The sequence below is a fragment of the Epinephelus moara genome, chromosome 13 (genome assembly GCF_006386435.1).
Source record: "Epinephelus moara isolate mb chromosome 13, YSFRI_EMoa_1.0, whole genome shotgun sequence".
Classification (NCBI taxonomy): Eukaryota; Metazoa; Chordata; class Actinopteri; order Perciformes; family Serranidae; genus Epinephelus; species Epinephelus moara.
This window is the reverse complement of record NC_065518.1, coordinates 25835339-25854172: the sequence shown is the minus strand read 5'-3', so window position 1 is coordinate 25854172 and position 18834 is coordinate 25835339. Positions and strand designations below refer to the sequence as shown.

Here is an 18834-nt window from a genome sequence, read left to right as displayed (position 1 = left end):
ATACCTTGAAGACGTCATTTCCATTTTTAAGACTGTATAAAATAGCTGATTCCAAGATGAACATTTTGTCTGTCACAGTCAAACCTGTATCAGTCAAAAGTGAAGTTCATAGGACCAGGAGACACACAGTGAGTTGGCCCCTGTAGCTCCATTTCATCCTGCTTCAAAACTTCTAATGGGCCATCTGTCTACAGCTTCAAATAGGCATGAAAACCAGCTATAAACAACCCGGATAACTATGTAAGCTACTTGGAAACTTTTAATTTAGCACAAAACTGCATTTCTTCCGTTTTCAAGGTGGCTGAATAAAGAAAATCGCTTGGCAGCCTCTGTGCCAGAGGGAAAGGCTACAAGTTAGCTCGTTAGCAAAAAAAACCCCCAAACCACTCAGATGGTGTCTGCATCACACGGCTGAATAACACCTCAGAAAACTATATAGGAAACTTGAGAACTAAGGCATCACCAAGTTTCGGTTATTTTTAAGGTGGCGGGAAAAAAAAGAACACATGCCAACCTCTGTGCTAAAGAGAAAACTAAACAGGTTAGCTTGTTAGCATGAAAGCACAACCACTCGAGATGCAGCTTTCATCTTAAAGCTGAATTATAACACGGATAACCATGTACAGAAGACTAGCGTTACTTAAAAGTGACTTACCCTGGGTGTGTTGGTTGTTAACACTTGGGACACCGTCAAGTGTCAACGTCTGCCTGTTACATACACTGTACAGTTTGCATATAATCTCTTTCATAACAAACACACTACATCGGTACAACATCGGAATTGATGTGTATTTCCTTCAACAACAAAAGCCTGTGGTTATGTTTAGCCAACACGCACATGGTTGGGTTTAGGAAAAAGGAACAGGGTTTGTCTGTACAATCTTACGGCAAGTCAGCACCGGCCTCCCAGGTGAAAATCAGTGGTTGTTGGGCCCATCAACGACTCCTCCTACCCACCCTACTTGGACGTCCGTCACCTTAACTTTCGTTGTTGTCTTGCTGCATTTCCCCCTGACACCGCCGGGGGCCGTTAAACAATAACAGCAACTGGATGCCTATCATGCTGATGTGAAACAACAGCTTTTTTCATCAGTGTCTGATGCCGGAAGTTTCTGACCAAGCACCACCAGAGTTGACAAGTTAGCTTATTAGCATAAAACAAAACCATGCATATGCTAACTGCACCAAACAATTGAAATTATTCAGCTAACCTACAAGACAATATACCTAGGCCTCTGAGTAACTGTTAAATTACCATAGAATCATATTTGATTCATTTTCTAGGTGGCAGAAAAAATATTAAAGGTCCAGTTTTTGTAGGATTTAGTGGCATCTAGTGGTGAGGCTGTAGAGCTGAAACTTCTCCCAAGTGTGTGGGAGAACTTTGGCGGCTGACGTAAAAACACAAATGGCTCCTTCTAGAGCCAGTGTTTGGTTTATCTGTTCTGGACTACTGTAGAACAACATGGCGGAGTCTGCCATCAGGACGTTTTCCAAAAAAAGAAGTCCCATAAGGTGGATCCAAAGATTTAAAATGAATGAAAAATACTACCTGTTTTGGGGAACTGCAACATTATCCTCTGGTGAGTCTTCATGTATTGCTGAGCTGTTGTGGCCAAAATAAAATCTATAAATAGGAGGTCAAACTTGCTTATGTAATAATGTGATCCATATGGTTCCCACTAATCATGTATACTGTAGTAGCCTACAGGTAAGGAAGGTCATATGCACATGGAAAACTTCATGCAGCAACTAATCAACAAAGTAACACCGGATTTCCACTGGATGCGTGTCCGTTGCGGAACGGCAGCGCTGGTTATCCGCTGCGTGCTCCACCGTCCGTCAATACCCACCGGCTGCGTTTGCTGTGTGGAGCGGTGCAGCTCCGCCGGAAGACATCTCGGTGCACTGCCATGATTAATATCTCCTCATCCATGGTGTTAACGTGGTGAAATGATGTCTGAAAACCTCTGACCTGTTGACTTCAGGCCTGTCTCTGCCCATTATGTAGTTTTCAAGGTGTAGTGCAGGGAAATATGATCCGCCGTGAACACTGTGTATTTTATTTTGAAAATTAACCGGATGTTTTATTGTGTTTCTGTGCACGACTTCCTGCCCCGCACAATCTGCTCTGTGCTGAATTGCTGCGCTGTGCTCCGGTGTCCGGCAAAAATAGAAGTCCTGCGTATCTGTTGCGGAGGGCTCCGGAGTGCCGGAGCTGTGATGGAGCCGGAACGCAGCACAGCCACAGCCGGTGGAAACAGACACATTGACTAGAATTGAATCCTATCGGCTCCGCTGCCGTGCCGGAGCAGAGACGCAACCAACACGCATCTGGTGGAAATAGGCCCTAAAATCTACAAAAGTGTTAAAGGTCTAGTGTGTAGTATTTAGTGGCATCTAGTGGTGAAGTTGCAGATTGCAACCAACTGAAACCTCTCAGCATGTGGGAGAACTATGGAGGTAGATTCAAAATGTGAATGGTCCTATCTAGTGCCAGTGTTTGGTTTATCCTGTGGAAACAACATGGCAGATTCAATGGAAGAGGATCTGCTCCATATGTAGATATAAATAGCTCACTCTAGGGTAACAAAAATTCAAAATTCTTAGTTTCAGGTGATTATATGCTAAAGAAAAGATAGTTGTGAATATTATATTCCATGTCAGCCAATAGACGCACCTAAATCCTACACACTGGACCTTAAAATGACATATAGCAACCTTTGTGTTTAAAGGAAAGGCTACATGAGACGAGACGAAATGAGACAAGGCGAGACGAGGCGAGATGAACCTTTTTTGATCTCCAGTTAAATTTGGCGTTGCAGCAGCACAAACACAACAAGAGGTTAATAGAGAAGTGGGAAAAATAGGTATGCTGTATACAAGTAGCCTAAGAACAGTAGTGAAAATATGAACTATGGGCTCTGAGAGCAATTCAAGACAAAGTTGAAGGGAAAACTGACAAGGTATGAGTTTTACATGTTCGCTCTTTTAGCATTAAAAGCTACCACCACTCACATTCTGTCTGCATAACAGCTGCACAATAACCCACATACTGTATGTGGGCTATTTGGAAACTGAAAAAAAAATCACCATATGTGTCACCATTAATCCTGTTTGTCATGCACATTATAATCACAGCTCTCTACATGTCTATGAAATGAGCAGTCAGATGTTAATGTAGGTGTAAATGCCTCATCGCCTCCATGTATTTTGGGGTGGTTTAATGACAGAAAGATAAAACTACATATGTGTGGAGGCTTGTGTGTGTGCGTGTGCTGTGTTTAAGATGCAAGTCGTCATCTTCTCTTTATCAGTAATCGTCAGTGACAGCGAAACTGGCTTTAACTATACCTTTGATGAAAAGAGGGAGAGATGAGTGACAAGAGAGCAGTGACAGCAGAGGGGGAATAAAGGGATTGTGACACGGCGATATCTGCCACAGTCATTTTACTTTTTGAGAGGATTATCGAAAAGTTTTGTTTTTATAGATAAATTGCGTGAAGGATGATGTCTAGAAACTGAAGCATGGTTTTGGCCAGAAGAGCCCAGTGGAGGGACATCAGTGATCTGTCTCCATGTGTGTGTTTACGAGTGTGTGTCTCTGTGTGACAGATAGTAGTAGTATCTGTCACTAAAAATAGGGACTGTTATCTGTCAGTGTGTCAGTGTGTGTTTATTATTGAGGCTCCACAAGCTTCTTTGTCGCATGATGGCTATTTTCATACCAAAAAAAATAAAAGACTAGGCCTACAAGCATTTTTTTATTTAACTAGAGCACCAGACATAAAATGGAATATTTGTAGAAGTGCATCCACATGTGCAATAACAGGATCAATATTGTGTGCATTAATGCATGCACAGGACAGGATGTACAGGAAATATGTTCTGTATGTTCTAAATGTACGTATTCAGGACATTTAACATTAGAGTAATCAATGGAGTCGCTCTGCACAGAGAGAGGATTTCCCTGTTTGAAGAGCTACTGTAATATTAGTTGTAACTCATCATTAAGAGGGCATTCTGATGTGGCTGATCTGGGTGGAGAAATTGATTGTTACAGGACATTAGCAAAGTCTCATCTCAGTGTGGCTGTAATATGAATGGAGAGGATGGACGATACCACAGATCTCAGGCACATCGCTTTTATGTAACATGTTAGAGAGTAAAAAGAGTCCAGGGAGAATTAACCTGAAGGTTACTTATGGAATATATACATATGGTATAGTCGAATAAGTTTTCCTAATAGCAGAGATTTCTCCATCACAGACAAACAGTATTCATTTTGTGTAAATGCCTCTGTAGTAATAGCTGCCTGAGCAAGTCAATTTGCATGTCTTTACAGGAGCAGAGAAAAAAAGAACTCAGAGTATCAGGATGAGCTCTGCCTGAGAATCTTAATTCAGGGCAACAAAGTCCAGTAGTCATTTAAGGCATTTAAAAGGAAGTTGGTTTGTTGAGATGTGATCACACTTGGCTCAGACTCATAGCATGGACTGGGAATGGGACTATAAGTGCAAGCATTTTAATTCCAGTTTTCAGATTGTCCATTAGTCTACCTGTCTGTCCATCCCATTCTCCTGAACTTGATATCTCAAAAATGCCTTGAGGGCATTCCTTTAAATTTGGCAAAAACATCCACGTGGACTCAATGATGAACTGATTACATTTAGATGGTAACTGAGCAAGGGTCAGTGAAGTTATTTTAATAACATAGTGTGCTAGTACGTGTAGCATGCTACAGTAGTTATGTATGTCACGTGATGTTACATTACGTTAACAACAACCTTACTTATGCCAAGCCTCGATGTTTTTTTCTAAATCTAACCACGTGCTTTTGTTGCCTAAACCAAAGGAAAACACGTAAAAACAAGGTGTTTTACATACATTGTACGTTTACTTTGAAAAAGACTGTATGCACATAACAAGTGTAATTTGACACGCCATCCCAGAATGTCCAAAACAGACACAGGAGGGTACCTAGCGTGTCATATTTCTATGTACAGTATAGGTCCACCAACAAAGTAGCTGTATTTGGCTAGTTGGGTTGAAAATGCCTTTGCCAGACCTATCCACACTAAATTCTATAATTGATTTAAAAAATAATTTAGGTAGTGTGCCATTGCTTAACAATTAATATGGTTAAGGTTGTCCATAACTGGTCTTGCTGTATACAGGGCAAGAATGTTGTAGAGAAGTGGAATCACTGTGACCTCACAAAACACATTTTTGGCCATAACTCAATAATTAATATGCTTATTATGAAAACAATTCATGCAAATGTAATTAAATGAAATGATGAAGTGATGACATTTTATATCCAAAAGCTTAAAGGTCAACTTCACTGTGACACCATCATTCATAACTATAGCTGAAATATGACTTTTGGAGTTTTCAAGTGTTGTACACCAATGACACAGCTAGAGATAATCTTCTGAATTTTGGCAGATTTTAATGATGTGATGTCAGTGAGAAGCAAAGTTTTCTGATGTATCACAAGCAGTAGGTATCTTAAGATGGGGATGAGGACACCATCCCCAAAGGTCACTTAAGCCCTGTTTTCACAAAACACTTTCAGTGTACCCACAAACAAACACAGACTTTCAACCAGGAGACCAGTACGATTCTAAAGCCGAACCCTGTTCTTTTTCCTAAACAAATGACACATGACATGTGCTTTTGTTGCCTAAACCTAACCACGAGCATTAGTTGTTGTGAAAACGGAAGTGTATTTTGAAAGAAGACAATGCATGTAACAGGCATAACTGTACACAACGTCCCAGAACGGCAACAACCAACGCACCCAGAGTACCTTTCACGTCGTATCTGGACGTGAAAGGTCCACGACCAAACTTTGATATGTGACGAGGTCGGAGTGAGAATGTGTTGCAGCCTCAAAACCAGCGACAACTCAGCCCTGATCAAGAGTGACAGTTCCTTACTGACCAATTATCGGACTGCAGTTATCACAGCTCCACCTTGTAGTACCAGATCTGTGTGCTGGTACCACAACAAAGGGGGGGACCAAAAATGGAGACAGTAAGGAATGGTTCCATTGGTACCATCCACAACTTTTCACAGTCAAAACACAGAAAGTGTGTACCAAACTGAACTAAACTGTACCAGACTGCTTGGTGGAAATGGGACTTTATAGGCAGACCGTGGTCAGGGTCCGTATCCAGACACCGTCTTATCCAGAACCAGACCTAAAACCGATTAAGAATCATCACATTTTGATGGAGTGTGTCTATTTAATCCAGCGCAGCATTTCTGGTGTTTATTGTACAGCACTGGTTTACAACCAATTGCATGTCTTGCAAATTACCTTATGTGATGCTACTCAGTTCTGTGCATTCCAATAAGCACTGCGGCTCAAGGGGAGAGATGAGATGAGTTGGCGTGCAGGGGCCTCCCTGTTAAAAAATAACTAATCCACTACTGATAAAGGTGACTTTTTTGTGATAGTTAGAGAGGTGAGCAAAAAACTTTTCCATTTTGGTGAAACTAACAATAACTGAATGACGAATTGTAATGATACCATGAAGGTAGCAGCAGTATCAGTATATGAAAAGTGATCCAGGCTGCACTTTATTAACAAACATGCACCTGTTCATTCATAATATCACTGATTTAGACTTCATCGTCTGAAGCCACCACATGCTATTTCCGTCGACCCATCCCACCCTGCGAGTCTTAATCTTTTAACCAGCTGCACGGCCATCTTCACTCTTTCAAAGGCATCCGCAAAAACTCTCATGAAGCTCAGCCAACGCTCCATAAACACTACATAGCCCCGAGACAGGTGCAGTTTTTGTTGCAGATTAAAAGTCCAAATCAGCAAGTTGTTTGAGCGGCGAGCCAAGAGAAGAGAGTGCGTGGAGGCCTGGGGGACTCTGCACGGCAATGAGTCAGAGAGGGGATGAGGAGCAGAGAGAGAGACTGGAAGAGAGGAAGACAAACGATATGGTTTAAAGAGGGGGGGGGGGGGAGACAGATTTAGGGCTGAGTTTAGGTGAGGAGGGGGCAGAGAGAAAGAATAAGAAGACTCAAAGGGAAAAGAATTGAAAACTGGAGAAAAAAGGAGAGACAGTGATTCACATCTTTGCAGAAGAGGAACAGCAATCAGGAGGCGTTGAAAGTCTTTTTGTTGTGGGGGACAAATTTACGTCATAATCTAATACGCACACGCATGCACAGTGTATATAAAAGGATTCACAATAAGATGATTAAGATCTGAATTGATTTGAATGAATGAATAATATTCTGTTACAAAATAAGGCTCCACAAACACAGTGTAACTCATATATGTGAAATTTTAGGCTCTTATTTCTTGTCATAATTTATCTTTCTGATGTTTACTTTCCTTTGAAATGTCTAATTTTATACTTAAGAGATTTCCTACATTCCCCAGAATTCCTTTAACCAATCCAAAGTGCAAAACAGGCCCAGAAATACTCCATCCATTACTATATTTATAACACAATCATTATGTTTTAGGGTGGATTAGTCCTTTTCTGCTGCTAGTAAGTCTTGGGAGTCACATACGAAAGTTATTCATGCAAACTCACACACAAACTGTACACACATGTACCATTTGCCTGCATGTGATACATGTGGCTGATAAAGAAGGGCATGATTATAATATCTGACACCAAAACAGCTCCATGCTATCACCAAAGTGCCCGCAGGAGACGCTTTCTGTGACACTGCTGCTCTCTGAGATCATCACACACAAATATGATCAGAGAAGTGGCCAAAGGGAGTCATTTCTCTGCAAGTATTTGGCAGGTTAAGTGTGAACAAGCTGCCCCTGGCTGTCGTTGTCAGGTTGGTCATACTTGAGGTTGTGTGTGTTTTGTGCACCTGTGCATGTGTGTGTGCATGTGTGTGTGTGTGTGTGTGTGTGTGGTAGAAAGGGCTAAACACACGAGCTTCGTTAGCGAAACAGAGGCACCAGTGTGTGAATTATTGATCAAGGGAGTGAATACCATCAACACTGTAAATTCAGCAAATGCACAGGGAGAGGAAATGCGTTTATTCAAAGTGATGAGTATGCGTGTGCATGTGTGTGTGTGTGTGTGTGTGTGGGTGTGTGTATCTGTGTCAGTGTGAGACAAAGAAGGAGGTGTCATCAGCTGTGAGAAGGAGGCTGGGCGGCCGGCGAGTGTGCCACTTTAGCTGATAGTAAATTAATAAAACGAATAGCCAGTCCTAGTACTAGGAAGTATAAGAATGTGTGTGTGTGTGTTTGTGTGTGTGTATGTGAGATGCCGTCACTCCTTTGCATTTCTTGCATCCAAACACAACAAGCCCGGAGTCCAAACAGGACCATATTGCAGCATATCTTGCCCATATGTTGCTCAGCTTAAAGGCCGCTAGTCAAATACAGCTGAGTGGAATTTATCAGAGGACACACAGAACAAAACACATATAAACACCAACAGCATGGAGATGAGCCGCTTTTAATGAACATTTGTCTCAGCAAGCAAACATTGGCAAAATTAAAATCGGTAATTTAATTTGTCGACTATAAGATGCAGTGGAAAAAAATGCAAAGAAAAATTAAAACAATTGTGTCGCTCAGTTTCTCAAAACCTCTTTCGAAAAGGTCACATGACACACGAAGTTGGCCAGAATAATGGCAGCGGCTTCAGCTGTCTCATACATTGACCATAATGCCAGATTTTGCGAGCGTGGAGAGGGTGTATTATCCTCTGAAATTCAGGTCAAGTTCAAGAACATCAGGCTCAACATCTGCTCAGACTTGGCACAGCATAGCATAGATAGTTCGGGCAAGGCACTAAAGTCACATTTGCATAAGCTGATTGGCTTCAGATGCTTCATTCATGCTTCACAATCACTGGCTCATTTACAACTGACCAGTATCGTCCAATCATATTCAAGTAGGTGTGAATAATAACCAGTATACCTGACGTGTCTTTATTATTCTGATGATACATATATTTATTTTTACTTATTTTACATTATCCCAGCAGATTCTTAGAAAGCTTCCTAAAGAGAAGCTTTGAAGCTCTGTTCAATCTAAATTTTTTCCAAGTGTCTGAACTGCCTAGCTACAGTTGTGATTCTTTTTTGGTGCTGTGTCTCTTGGTATACGGCCATAAACAGCCCAAACACAGAAAATAAGGCACTGGTCAGGGAGTACTCGGGGTACATTATTAAAAAAACAAGAACCACTGCTTTAAATAGCTGTTGTTGTGCTCCACAAGCTAATGATACCAGTGGGTGTTCCTGCCCTATGTAAATCAAGCTGTGTGGTGCTGCCAGAGCGCACCAAAACAATGCTCTGCCAATTTCTTTCTCCAAGTGAGGATATAGTATATTCACAGTTCCAATAATCCTGTTGAAATTCATAACGGCTCCATTTTCTAAGCCCCTGAAGATTCAGTCATCACTGAAACGTCTGTCATGCAAAAGAGACGATAAAAACAAATGGAACTGTCAAAAGTTGTCATATTGATATTTAGGTGAGTCGACTGATTCACAATGTCACCGTATGCATTGAGTGACAGACAAGAAAACATTTCACCCTAAAAGTTCCCGGGGTAACACTTTACTTGAAGGTATCTACACAAGAGTGACATGACACTGTCATGAACCTGTCGTGTACATTATGTATTTGTCATAAACATTTATGACTGCTGTCATTAAGTGTCATTCGGTTTTTGTAATGACAAGTTGACATTGTTTGGGTTGTCTTGATTATGACAACTTGACATTAATTAAAGTGACATTACCAGAAGTTGTCTTTGTCACGACAAGTTGACATTAAATTTGTTCGGGATATCCTTATAATGACAACTTGACATTAACCAGGATGACATTGTCTTGTCATAATCAAGACAACCCAAACAATGTCAACTTGTCATTACAAAAACCGAATGACACTTAATGACAGCAGTCATAAACGTTTATGACTTGTACCTAATGTTCACGACAGGTTCATGACCGTGTCATGTCATAGTTATGACAGTGTCATGTCACTCTTATGTAGAAACCTTCAAGTAAAGTGTTCCCAGTAGCTGCCGGCAATAGACTTTGAATGGCACAGTGATTCCAGTCATTTTTTCTCAGTCTATAGCTGCTTACTCTTAACTAGTAAAGATTAAAAGGCAGCAATGCATGCTTTAATTTTGACTGATGTATATATTAACTTGCCCTCTGTAGGAACAGCGGTTTCATAACATTTGAAATGACCCACAACTTAATGGCATATGGCATATGTAAGTTTGCCGGGTGTATGCACATGTGGTGACTTCTGCTAATCTCTGTCAACCCAAACCCCACAACACACACTACAGATGCTCTACTTACACACCAACAACTTTTTTTCACACTTGACACATAACCACATGGACAAAGGCTGGCAGGAATCACACACATGTACACACCACAACTCACAGTGAAAACACCTTCCCTTGGGATGTACTGTAAATGCAGTGGATGCATGTGTGTTAGTAGGTGTGTGTGAGTGGAAGGGGGGCTACTCCAGTTGTTCAGGAAAGCCTTCTCAGGGGACCAACTGTACACATCTGGATAACAGATGATGTTTGTTTTCTCATTCACAGACAGGCAGATGTGATCATCAGGGCTCTTTTTTCTGCCTTTAAATGTGTAACCCTGATGCAACTTTCTTTATTGTTGGTCTCCAGGACACTGACAGACCTGCTGAAGCAGCAGGGAGGTGAAGTGAGCTCGGTGGAAAATGCCGCGGCCAGTTCGCCCAGCGGAGGGAGAGCCAACGGCATTTCAGCCAGGATGCTGCGCAGCAGGAGTGGTGAGTACGGAGAGAGAGCATTCACGCACACACTGTAACACATTACACTACAAAAACCTGTGTATATGTGCTGGTGTAAGTGAGTACAGTGACATTGTGTGTTTGTGTGTGTAATGTCAGCGAGAATCACGTTCCCATGCCAAATGACAAAAACATAAAACGCAACATCAGAGGAGCTCGACAAACAGCCTCTAAGGAGCAGTTTGGGTTCAGCCCATTTTGCATGTTTCTCTTTTGTCTATTTGCATAATGAACAGTATCATATGCAGGGTCGCACATGGAATGAATTTCTCTCCATGCAATTTTCATGACAGAGGAGTTCAACAACGACAGCTCGCGTGCTTAATACAGACTAAAGTTCAAGGAGAAGATGTGTAAAACCTCCAAACAGAAATAAAAGTCTCAGAGCTCCCTTGACTTTATTAAAATAACATCATAACACAGCGCTGGCTAAATGTAATAACCAAAATCCCCAACAGAATTGAGGCAAGCAACTTTACACCACGTTTTCTTAGACCACAAAAGAAATCCCTATTTTACTTTTCTTTCTGTGTCAGTAATAACACATGCACTGTAAAAACACACACACATGCACATTACACGCAGACTAGAAGAAGAAAAAGAAGCAGAAGAAAAACCTCCCTTCTTTCCTACAACCAGAGTTCTTCCAGTCTGTCACTGTATTCCCACAGGCCTCCTTCTCTCTTTACCTCTCACCCACACACACTTACACTTTATGTTACAGATGATCTCTGATGTTTGAACTTGGGATTCAAACAGGTGAGCTATCAGTCACAGTCCTGGGTCTACATCTTTCAGATTACTACAGAGCCGATTGTTAAAAGTTGTCTTAGTCTTTTTTTTTTCTTTTTTTTTTAAAATCTAAACGCTGTAGAGGCAGAGATTGTTGAGACGTATGAGCCAAAAGCTTGTATTACAGTATTTAATTTTCAAAACCACATGATGCCTTAACCTTATTCCTTAGACCCTGTTTACAGTTGGTTTTAAGAGTTATCGGAACACAAGTGGATCTCCAGCTGACCACTTCTGTGCAGATTGTCTTACCAGGGATCCCACACATTTTTTTTTTTCAAAGTTGCATACTTTTTAAGACTTAAATTTCCAGACTTCTCTTACATTTTTAGATCATATTTGACATCTGATTACAAACAGCCGGCCATTCAGTCCACACACCTATGCAGAAAGGTGGATTCCACTGTTAAACATCTTTGCCCAAAGAGGCAGAAAATCTACTAGCCTTATCTATTTATATTATTTTTCCTTTAACATATACAAACAAGAGTCAAAAATGAGATGAAATAAGTTAATTAAGTTAATTCCCTACACAGAAAAGACTACATCACTGCATAACCCACAGATGTTCAGACAAGCTTAATAATAAGCATTTCTTTCAAACTAATTTGGTCATGGATGTACAGATTTGGTACAGTTATTACGCACGTGGGGGCAGAGCTGTTTTGCAGGCTGTGACGTACAGGCATTGAGGCAGCTGTGTAGGAGGGTGCATTCAGTCGCCATACTTACTGCCTTGCTTTTGACGTCATCAAGCTCGCTCTGGCCCATGAAAAGCAATCTCCACATATGATCGATTTATTTTTAGAAATATGTGCTTTTATATTTTCAAAATGGGGCAGTAGACTAAAAACAGTCATTTTTCCACACTCTCTTTTCTTTTTTTCACACTTATCTAGACCTGAATATTGATAAAATTCAAATTCCATACTCTCCCATACTGCAAAGGTTCCTTGTGTTGCTGCTTACGTCACCTACACTGGAAAGACAAAAGCCCACACATACAGTACAGTTATTGCATCCACACTCTCACCAGTCGCATTAGCAGGTGTGTTGTTACAGCTGGAGATGTCGCTGTCAGTAGAATCTAACACGTCTCTTTCCATAGGGCAAAATGATGGATGGTCATGCAACACTTCATCTAACTCTTGGTAAAATGGGAAACTTGTAGAGTGTTGTCGTGATGTCACCAAAACAACCACCACTTCCTGCAGAAGTCCTTGTCAGGGACACATTATGGGTGTACAGTATAGACATCTGGATACAGCATTCATTCCTATGATGCTTAGTGCCACATGAAGCCAAAAAAATTTGACCTTCAGGAATAAAATTACACGTAAAGCAAACAAACTAGCATTTCCTTTAACCCCACCTCGCAGCTGCTTGGTTTCAAGCTCGCTCACATGATTGACAGTAGGAAAATAACTCTGGATTCGGCTACTGGCAAATTTTACAACTTTTACGACATAATGATTTCAATAAGGGTTTTTTAAGTGTTCGTACTGGAAAGCTGATGTACCACAAAACCATTATGTCGATTTAGAGACGTGTCTTTGACAATGTGTAAATCTGTGGGAAAAAGTCTTTTTGGGCCCAATTGCATCACATGTAAGTTGTAATTACACTGTTTGGCCACTATGTCAGATTGGCTTCAAAGCCTGGTGCTGTTCCTGGGGGCTCAGGATGCATCAGGACACATTAGTGTTTACACTATAAAAGATATAGTGGTGTGTTTGTATTTAGCACTGTCACTTGTGATCGGATGGCCTAAGAAGCATTTTAAAACCAAGTGTAAACAGGGTTGAGAGAGGAAGATACAAATACCGTCATGCTGGCATTTTTAACTTTTGCTATGGAGACAGAGTTGGTTATTCAGTTAATCTAACCTCATAAACCTAGACTTCATTTTCTGACTATTTTTCTATTTAATCTTTATTTATCCAGATAAAAACTAATTGAGATAAAATCCATTTTTCAGTGGTGACCTGGTCAAGAGGACAGCAAAGTCATGTCAAGTACACGTCGATACATACATACCATAAAATACAAAACACACATCACAGATGGTACAAACTTCCGTCCATGTATCAAAAGAAGGAGATGAATATATACATAGATAATGCACAATACATACAGACAAAAAGGCATAAAGACATGCTAAAATTGTTATGCCTTGTAGCCATGGATGGATCACTGAACGGGCCTACCAGGCACAAGCCCAGGGGCACAAAGTCTCAGGGGTGCCCTGGGCTTCATCTGCAAAATGTCACTCAAATTACTGCAACACATACTGACCAGAAAGAGATTCAAAATCACCACAAGGAGATATAAAGGAACTGCAATGAGACAAAACAACCAAAAAAGGTCCATAAACACTACAGAGAGAGAGATGCAAAACAATGCCCAACTTTACAGAAGAAATAAACATATTTACAGCCTGGTACAAAAACGGTTTGCTCCCTAAAGTTTTGATATAACTCACCCATTTATATTCTATTAAGGCTTAAAGTTAAGCATAATTAAGAACGGGCCACTTTGAGTGACAGGCTGTCTGCCAATAGTGTCGTCAGCTTCTCAGTCAGATCTACCCCCCACCCAAATATGGTCACTCCTGGCCCGAAAAAACTAAGATGGCAACAGCAGTAATGCCAAACTCAAGGCTTCAAAATGGGGGTTCATAAACCAATGCATGACGTCACGGAAGCTTCGTCCATGATTTTTACAGTCTCATACTTTTTCAACATTTACCAAGAACAGTCTGCTCTGATCAAGTTGGTTTGGCAGCAGTGACACAGATTCAATGCAGAACAATGCAAAGAGTGTTTTAAATGTTATGTCTGTTACACACTGTTGGCACTGGCTGGTGAGACTTAGTTTGGTAGGACGGAGTGAGAGATTGAACAATAGCGCAGCTTCCTCTGTAAGTAGAACACATGCTTGTTGCACGTGCAACACTGGTGCACTACACACACAGTTTAATTAGTATGTTAATGTAAGCAGGCTGCAACCCTACAGGCAGCATGTGCCATTTTCCATACATCTTCTAAACATGCAGATGCAGCAGCTTGCATGTACATGTAACGTGGATTTTGAGCAGGTGCATACCACTCTCCAGCTACAAGTGAGTGTCATCATATTTTTGAATACCTGGACTGTTGTTTACTAAAGAGCAACGGACTGTGCACGTGTGTATGGATTAGTATGCATTTTTGTGCGCCTGTATGTGAACATGTGAGTATGCATGGGTGTGTGTTTCAAAGGAAGGGAGAGGGGCAGAGGGTTTGATATAAGAGGCCCCCTGCTGAGTCCATCTCTCATCTCTTGCTCTGTATAATTTCACACACTGCTAATGACATGATGTGACGTACTGCATGTAGTGGACGCGTTTCATTGATCATATCCACTTGAAAAGGGCATCAGATTCACAAACTATAACGAACACTGAAAAAAAGAGGAAAACAGATGTTTGTCAGGCAAATGTGCCACACCTGCAGCAGCCCTATTGTCTCATCTCTTGAGTGACTTGTTGCCTGTGCAAGAAGAGACAAAATGCATGCACAAGAAATCTATCAAGTTACCATGAAGTGAACCGACTAGGGGAGTTAAAGCAACCCAGTTCACAGTGTAACCTAAGTGGCTGGTCTGTAACACTCAGATACTGCAGAACGTCATGGCCCTGCAGTTATCAAATCATCAATATTAATGGGCACGTATCAGTTGATCTCAGTAGCTAACATGATCTCTGCTGGCTGATTATAGGCATGTTGAAGTTGCTTGTCATGCGCCGTTAAAAACAAAATCTATGGAGTCTTGTGTCATGGCTGCATGACCAACGACCACCTTCTGGTCAAAATAAAACGCACACACAGCATGTGCAGTGCAGAGATTTATAATGATACCAGATGCCAAGATTGCACCTATCCATTCCAATGGAGATGCTCACCTGGCACGTTCACCAAATGTTTCTAGCTTCTGGGTTTACTTCCATGGTATGCAGCCCACTGAATATGTGCACTGTTTTATCTGCTGACCCCGCCCGCAAGTTCATCACCAAAAAAAATTGTACTGTAAATTACGTTTGTAAATTAGGTATGATAATTTATGCAGGTATTGCCATTGGGATTCATAGGAAGTTGGGCACATTACTTGAAAAATTACCAATTATATATCATTGAAAATTAATTTTGTTACATTACTCATTACTTTACTATTTATACACCTCACATGTATTTATCATTGTAACAAAAAAAGAAATATTGCAGGGTTTTTTGCCAGCAGGCAGCCTACACTTTGTAGGTATTTACTGACCATACACAGCTAACGTTAGCTTAGCCCTGTTGATTCCTGAATATAGGCTCACCATTAGCAAGCCAGCTAATTAACTAGTTAGTGCTTTTAAGTATACAAGACTTAACAACACACAGCATACAATTACAAAAATTTAGTTACCAGAAAGTGAATTTCCCTTTCCCTTTCTCCTTCCCACCCCTCCAGCCTCTGCACCAAGCTAATGCCTACCATACAGTAGAAGACTTTAAAAGACTTTTAAAAGACTGAAGCCCGACACCCTCTCACATCTAAAGAAAATAAACATTTTTAGTCACTGACTAAAAGATTTTGTTCAGGACTCAGGATCTTGTAGGGTCACCATTTGCAAAACTTCAACTAGATTCTTTTTGAGATTATTTACCATCCTGTTCCTGGTGCAAGATGTTACGCCAGACTCCCTTTAAGAAATATGACACATTAAGAATTTGTTATGTTTCTGCAAAACCACATAACTCAAGAAACACAAAATAAAAGGTGTCAATTCTGCATCAATATAATCCATAAAGATAAACTGTATTTGCGAAGAAACTTTTTTGAAACGTTTTGGATTTTGTCACCTCAAGTCACCACTAGGTTAGCTGCTTTATTTTAGTGGGAGGAGACTGTGAGAATAAGAGGCAAACCATTTCAAAACTTAAGATGTTGGATGAGATACACGCCAGATTAAATGCGGACTCTTGTTCACTCCACAGTTTCACCAGTTTCTGCCTGAGGCTGGTTCACGTTGTTGTGTGTCCCTGGAGTCCCCTCCATGTTTACTATCTACTCGGTTTGCTGCTTCCTGTTTGGTGCTGAAGAGAGCGCAGCTATTGGTTGTTGACAATGTTCATGTCATTGAACTTCAGAATTTGCATGAGCCAAGACTAAAAACCTAAAAGGCCTATTAAAGGTGTTTTATTTTTTGCAATGTCAAGACAAGAAAATGACTGACTTACGACAGCCCGCACTTTACGCCAAATATTAGTCATAATGGGAGTGCACACTAACTGAAATAAAACTCTTATTTTTTTATTCTAACATTGGAAGTTTGTCCGCGACCGTGAGATTCCTTAAAAAGTCGTTTGGTGTAAGGCCAATATATCGAACATGTCTGTCCCCTAAATGCAGAGCTCTGAAGCTCTTAAATAATTACTACATGTAGGCTTTTCAGTAACTCCTACCGTGTTTTCCTGATTCCCGTTTTCTCTCTTTTGTCTAAACTCACACCTGTCGTTCCTCCTGTTGCTGCCCTTGAAAAGGTTTAAGTCGTCGGCATACAGGAAAATATTAAATCTCCTCCCGCTGATAACCACCAACTGCTTGGGGATTGACATGATCATCCAGCACTTCCTGGAGGGCCAGACGTCCTAAAGCTACTGCATGTTCTTTAAGGACATGGTGAAGTCTTGTAAAGAAGCCAGCATGTAGCAAAACATGTTGATTTAAGGAAAAAAAAAAGAACTATAAGTAAGTAAATATGGGCGTGGAACATGAGTGAGTCCACTTCTAAATGTGAAGTGACAGTATAGCGAACAGCAGGGGACTTGGCAGAGAAATCAGTGGTGATGATGATACCTATTGATGCTAATGAGTTCCATATTTATGCACATTACACCCCCTTCTTCCGAGAGGAGGAAAATGTCCACTGGCTGTTTGCGATCAATAAAAACAGATGGCAAAAAACTTTGTCCAGCAGGCTGCTTTGTGCCAATTAAACAAAACAAAACTCCTCATTGTATCACATCCAAACTCAATATGACAGCTATACATTATACATTAGGAGGAGAAAAGTTATATTTGAAGTCATAACTTTGCTTGAAGACTGTTGTGTAACACGTCACCTGAAAGCAGTCCACACACGTATTGTTTTTGGTCATAGCACAGTTTTAAGAAAACTCAAAGGCTGACATTTGGAGGTCGACACGTCAGCGCTTCGCATCATGAATCACCTCCCCCCGTGACATCAGTTGCTTTATTTTTAAAATGCAGAGACTGTGAATTGAAGCTGGCACAAACGATGACTATACAAACACAAAATGTAATGCAAAATGCTCCCCAACTGAGCCACAGAGCAAAGTGGAACACTACATAGATTGCCTGGACAGAAAACAGATGAACAGTATTGGTTTTTCCATTGTAGACAAGATGGCAGGCCGAGGCCTTTGGAAAAAGTAATGCTCTTTACACACAGTAATTAAACACATTTCAACTGATTGGATGCAAGTGTTGGCCTGTTGTTATTCTCTCTGTGCCTTGACTTTGAGGCCAGATTGTGTAAATTTTGAAAAGAGATTATGAAATCTTCTTTTTACAAATTAAAAGTTTAATGCATAAGCAATAAAAAACACTGTTGCTTCATTCAATACACTCCTTTGGGATTTTATTGCTGCAGCCTTAACTAATCTGGATTAGGGAAGTCACTAAAACCGATACTTCTGTATCAAGTTGATGCCGAAATTCTGACTACATGACAGAACTTGTTGCAACTCTACCAGACCTGTTGGGGCAGCATATTTGCCTACAAGTGTTTGAGTCTGTCATTTAACGTCAAAAGAAGAAGAATGCCTACCAGCACAGAAAAACATCAGTGACACATGGAAGACAGCAACAAGTGCTGTTGCGGGGACAGCTCCACCTCAACTCGTCAAGAAGAAAAGCATTTTTTCCTGGGGCGAGCATATTTATTCAGTTCAATTCAATTCAATTTCATTTATGAAGCCCAATATCATAAATTACAATTTGCCTCACAGAATTTTACAGCATACGACAACCAGTGCATAATTTGTAAAATTAGAAGTAGGGGAACACTTTGGGCCTCTGAGAGAGCAGTGTTCCCCCACTTTTGGGAGTGGGGGAACACTGCTCTCTCAGAGGCCCACACACTTTTTTAAGCGGCACCCGAGCCGCCTCACTGC

The 18834-nt window shown here is 40.8% G+C and overlaps 1 protein-coding gene across 1 annotated transcript in view; it reads left to right on the top strand.

Annotated features, from left to right (window-relative positions):
• The window catches only part of shisa8b (shisa family member 8b), a 43716-nt gene that overhangs the window by 9357 nt on the left and 15525 nt on the right, over positions 1-18834 (top strand). Inside the window, exon 3 of the mRNA XM_050060228.1 lies at positions 10674-10798. Within this exon, the coding sequence (XP_049916185.1) occupies positions 10674-10798 (125 nt within the window). The remainder of the gene's footprint in view (positions 1-10673; positions 10799-18834) is intronic.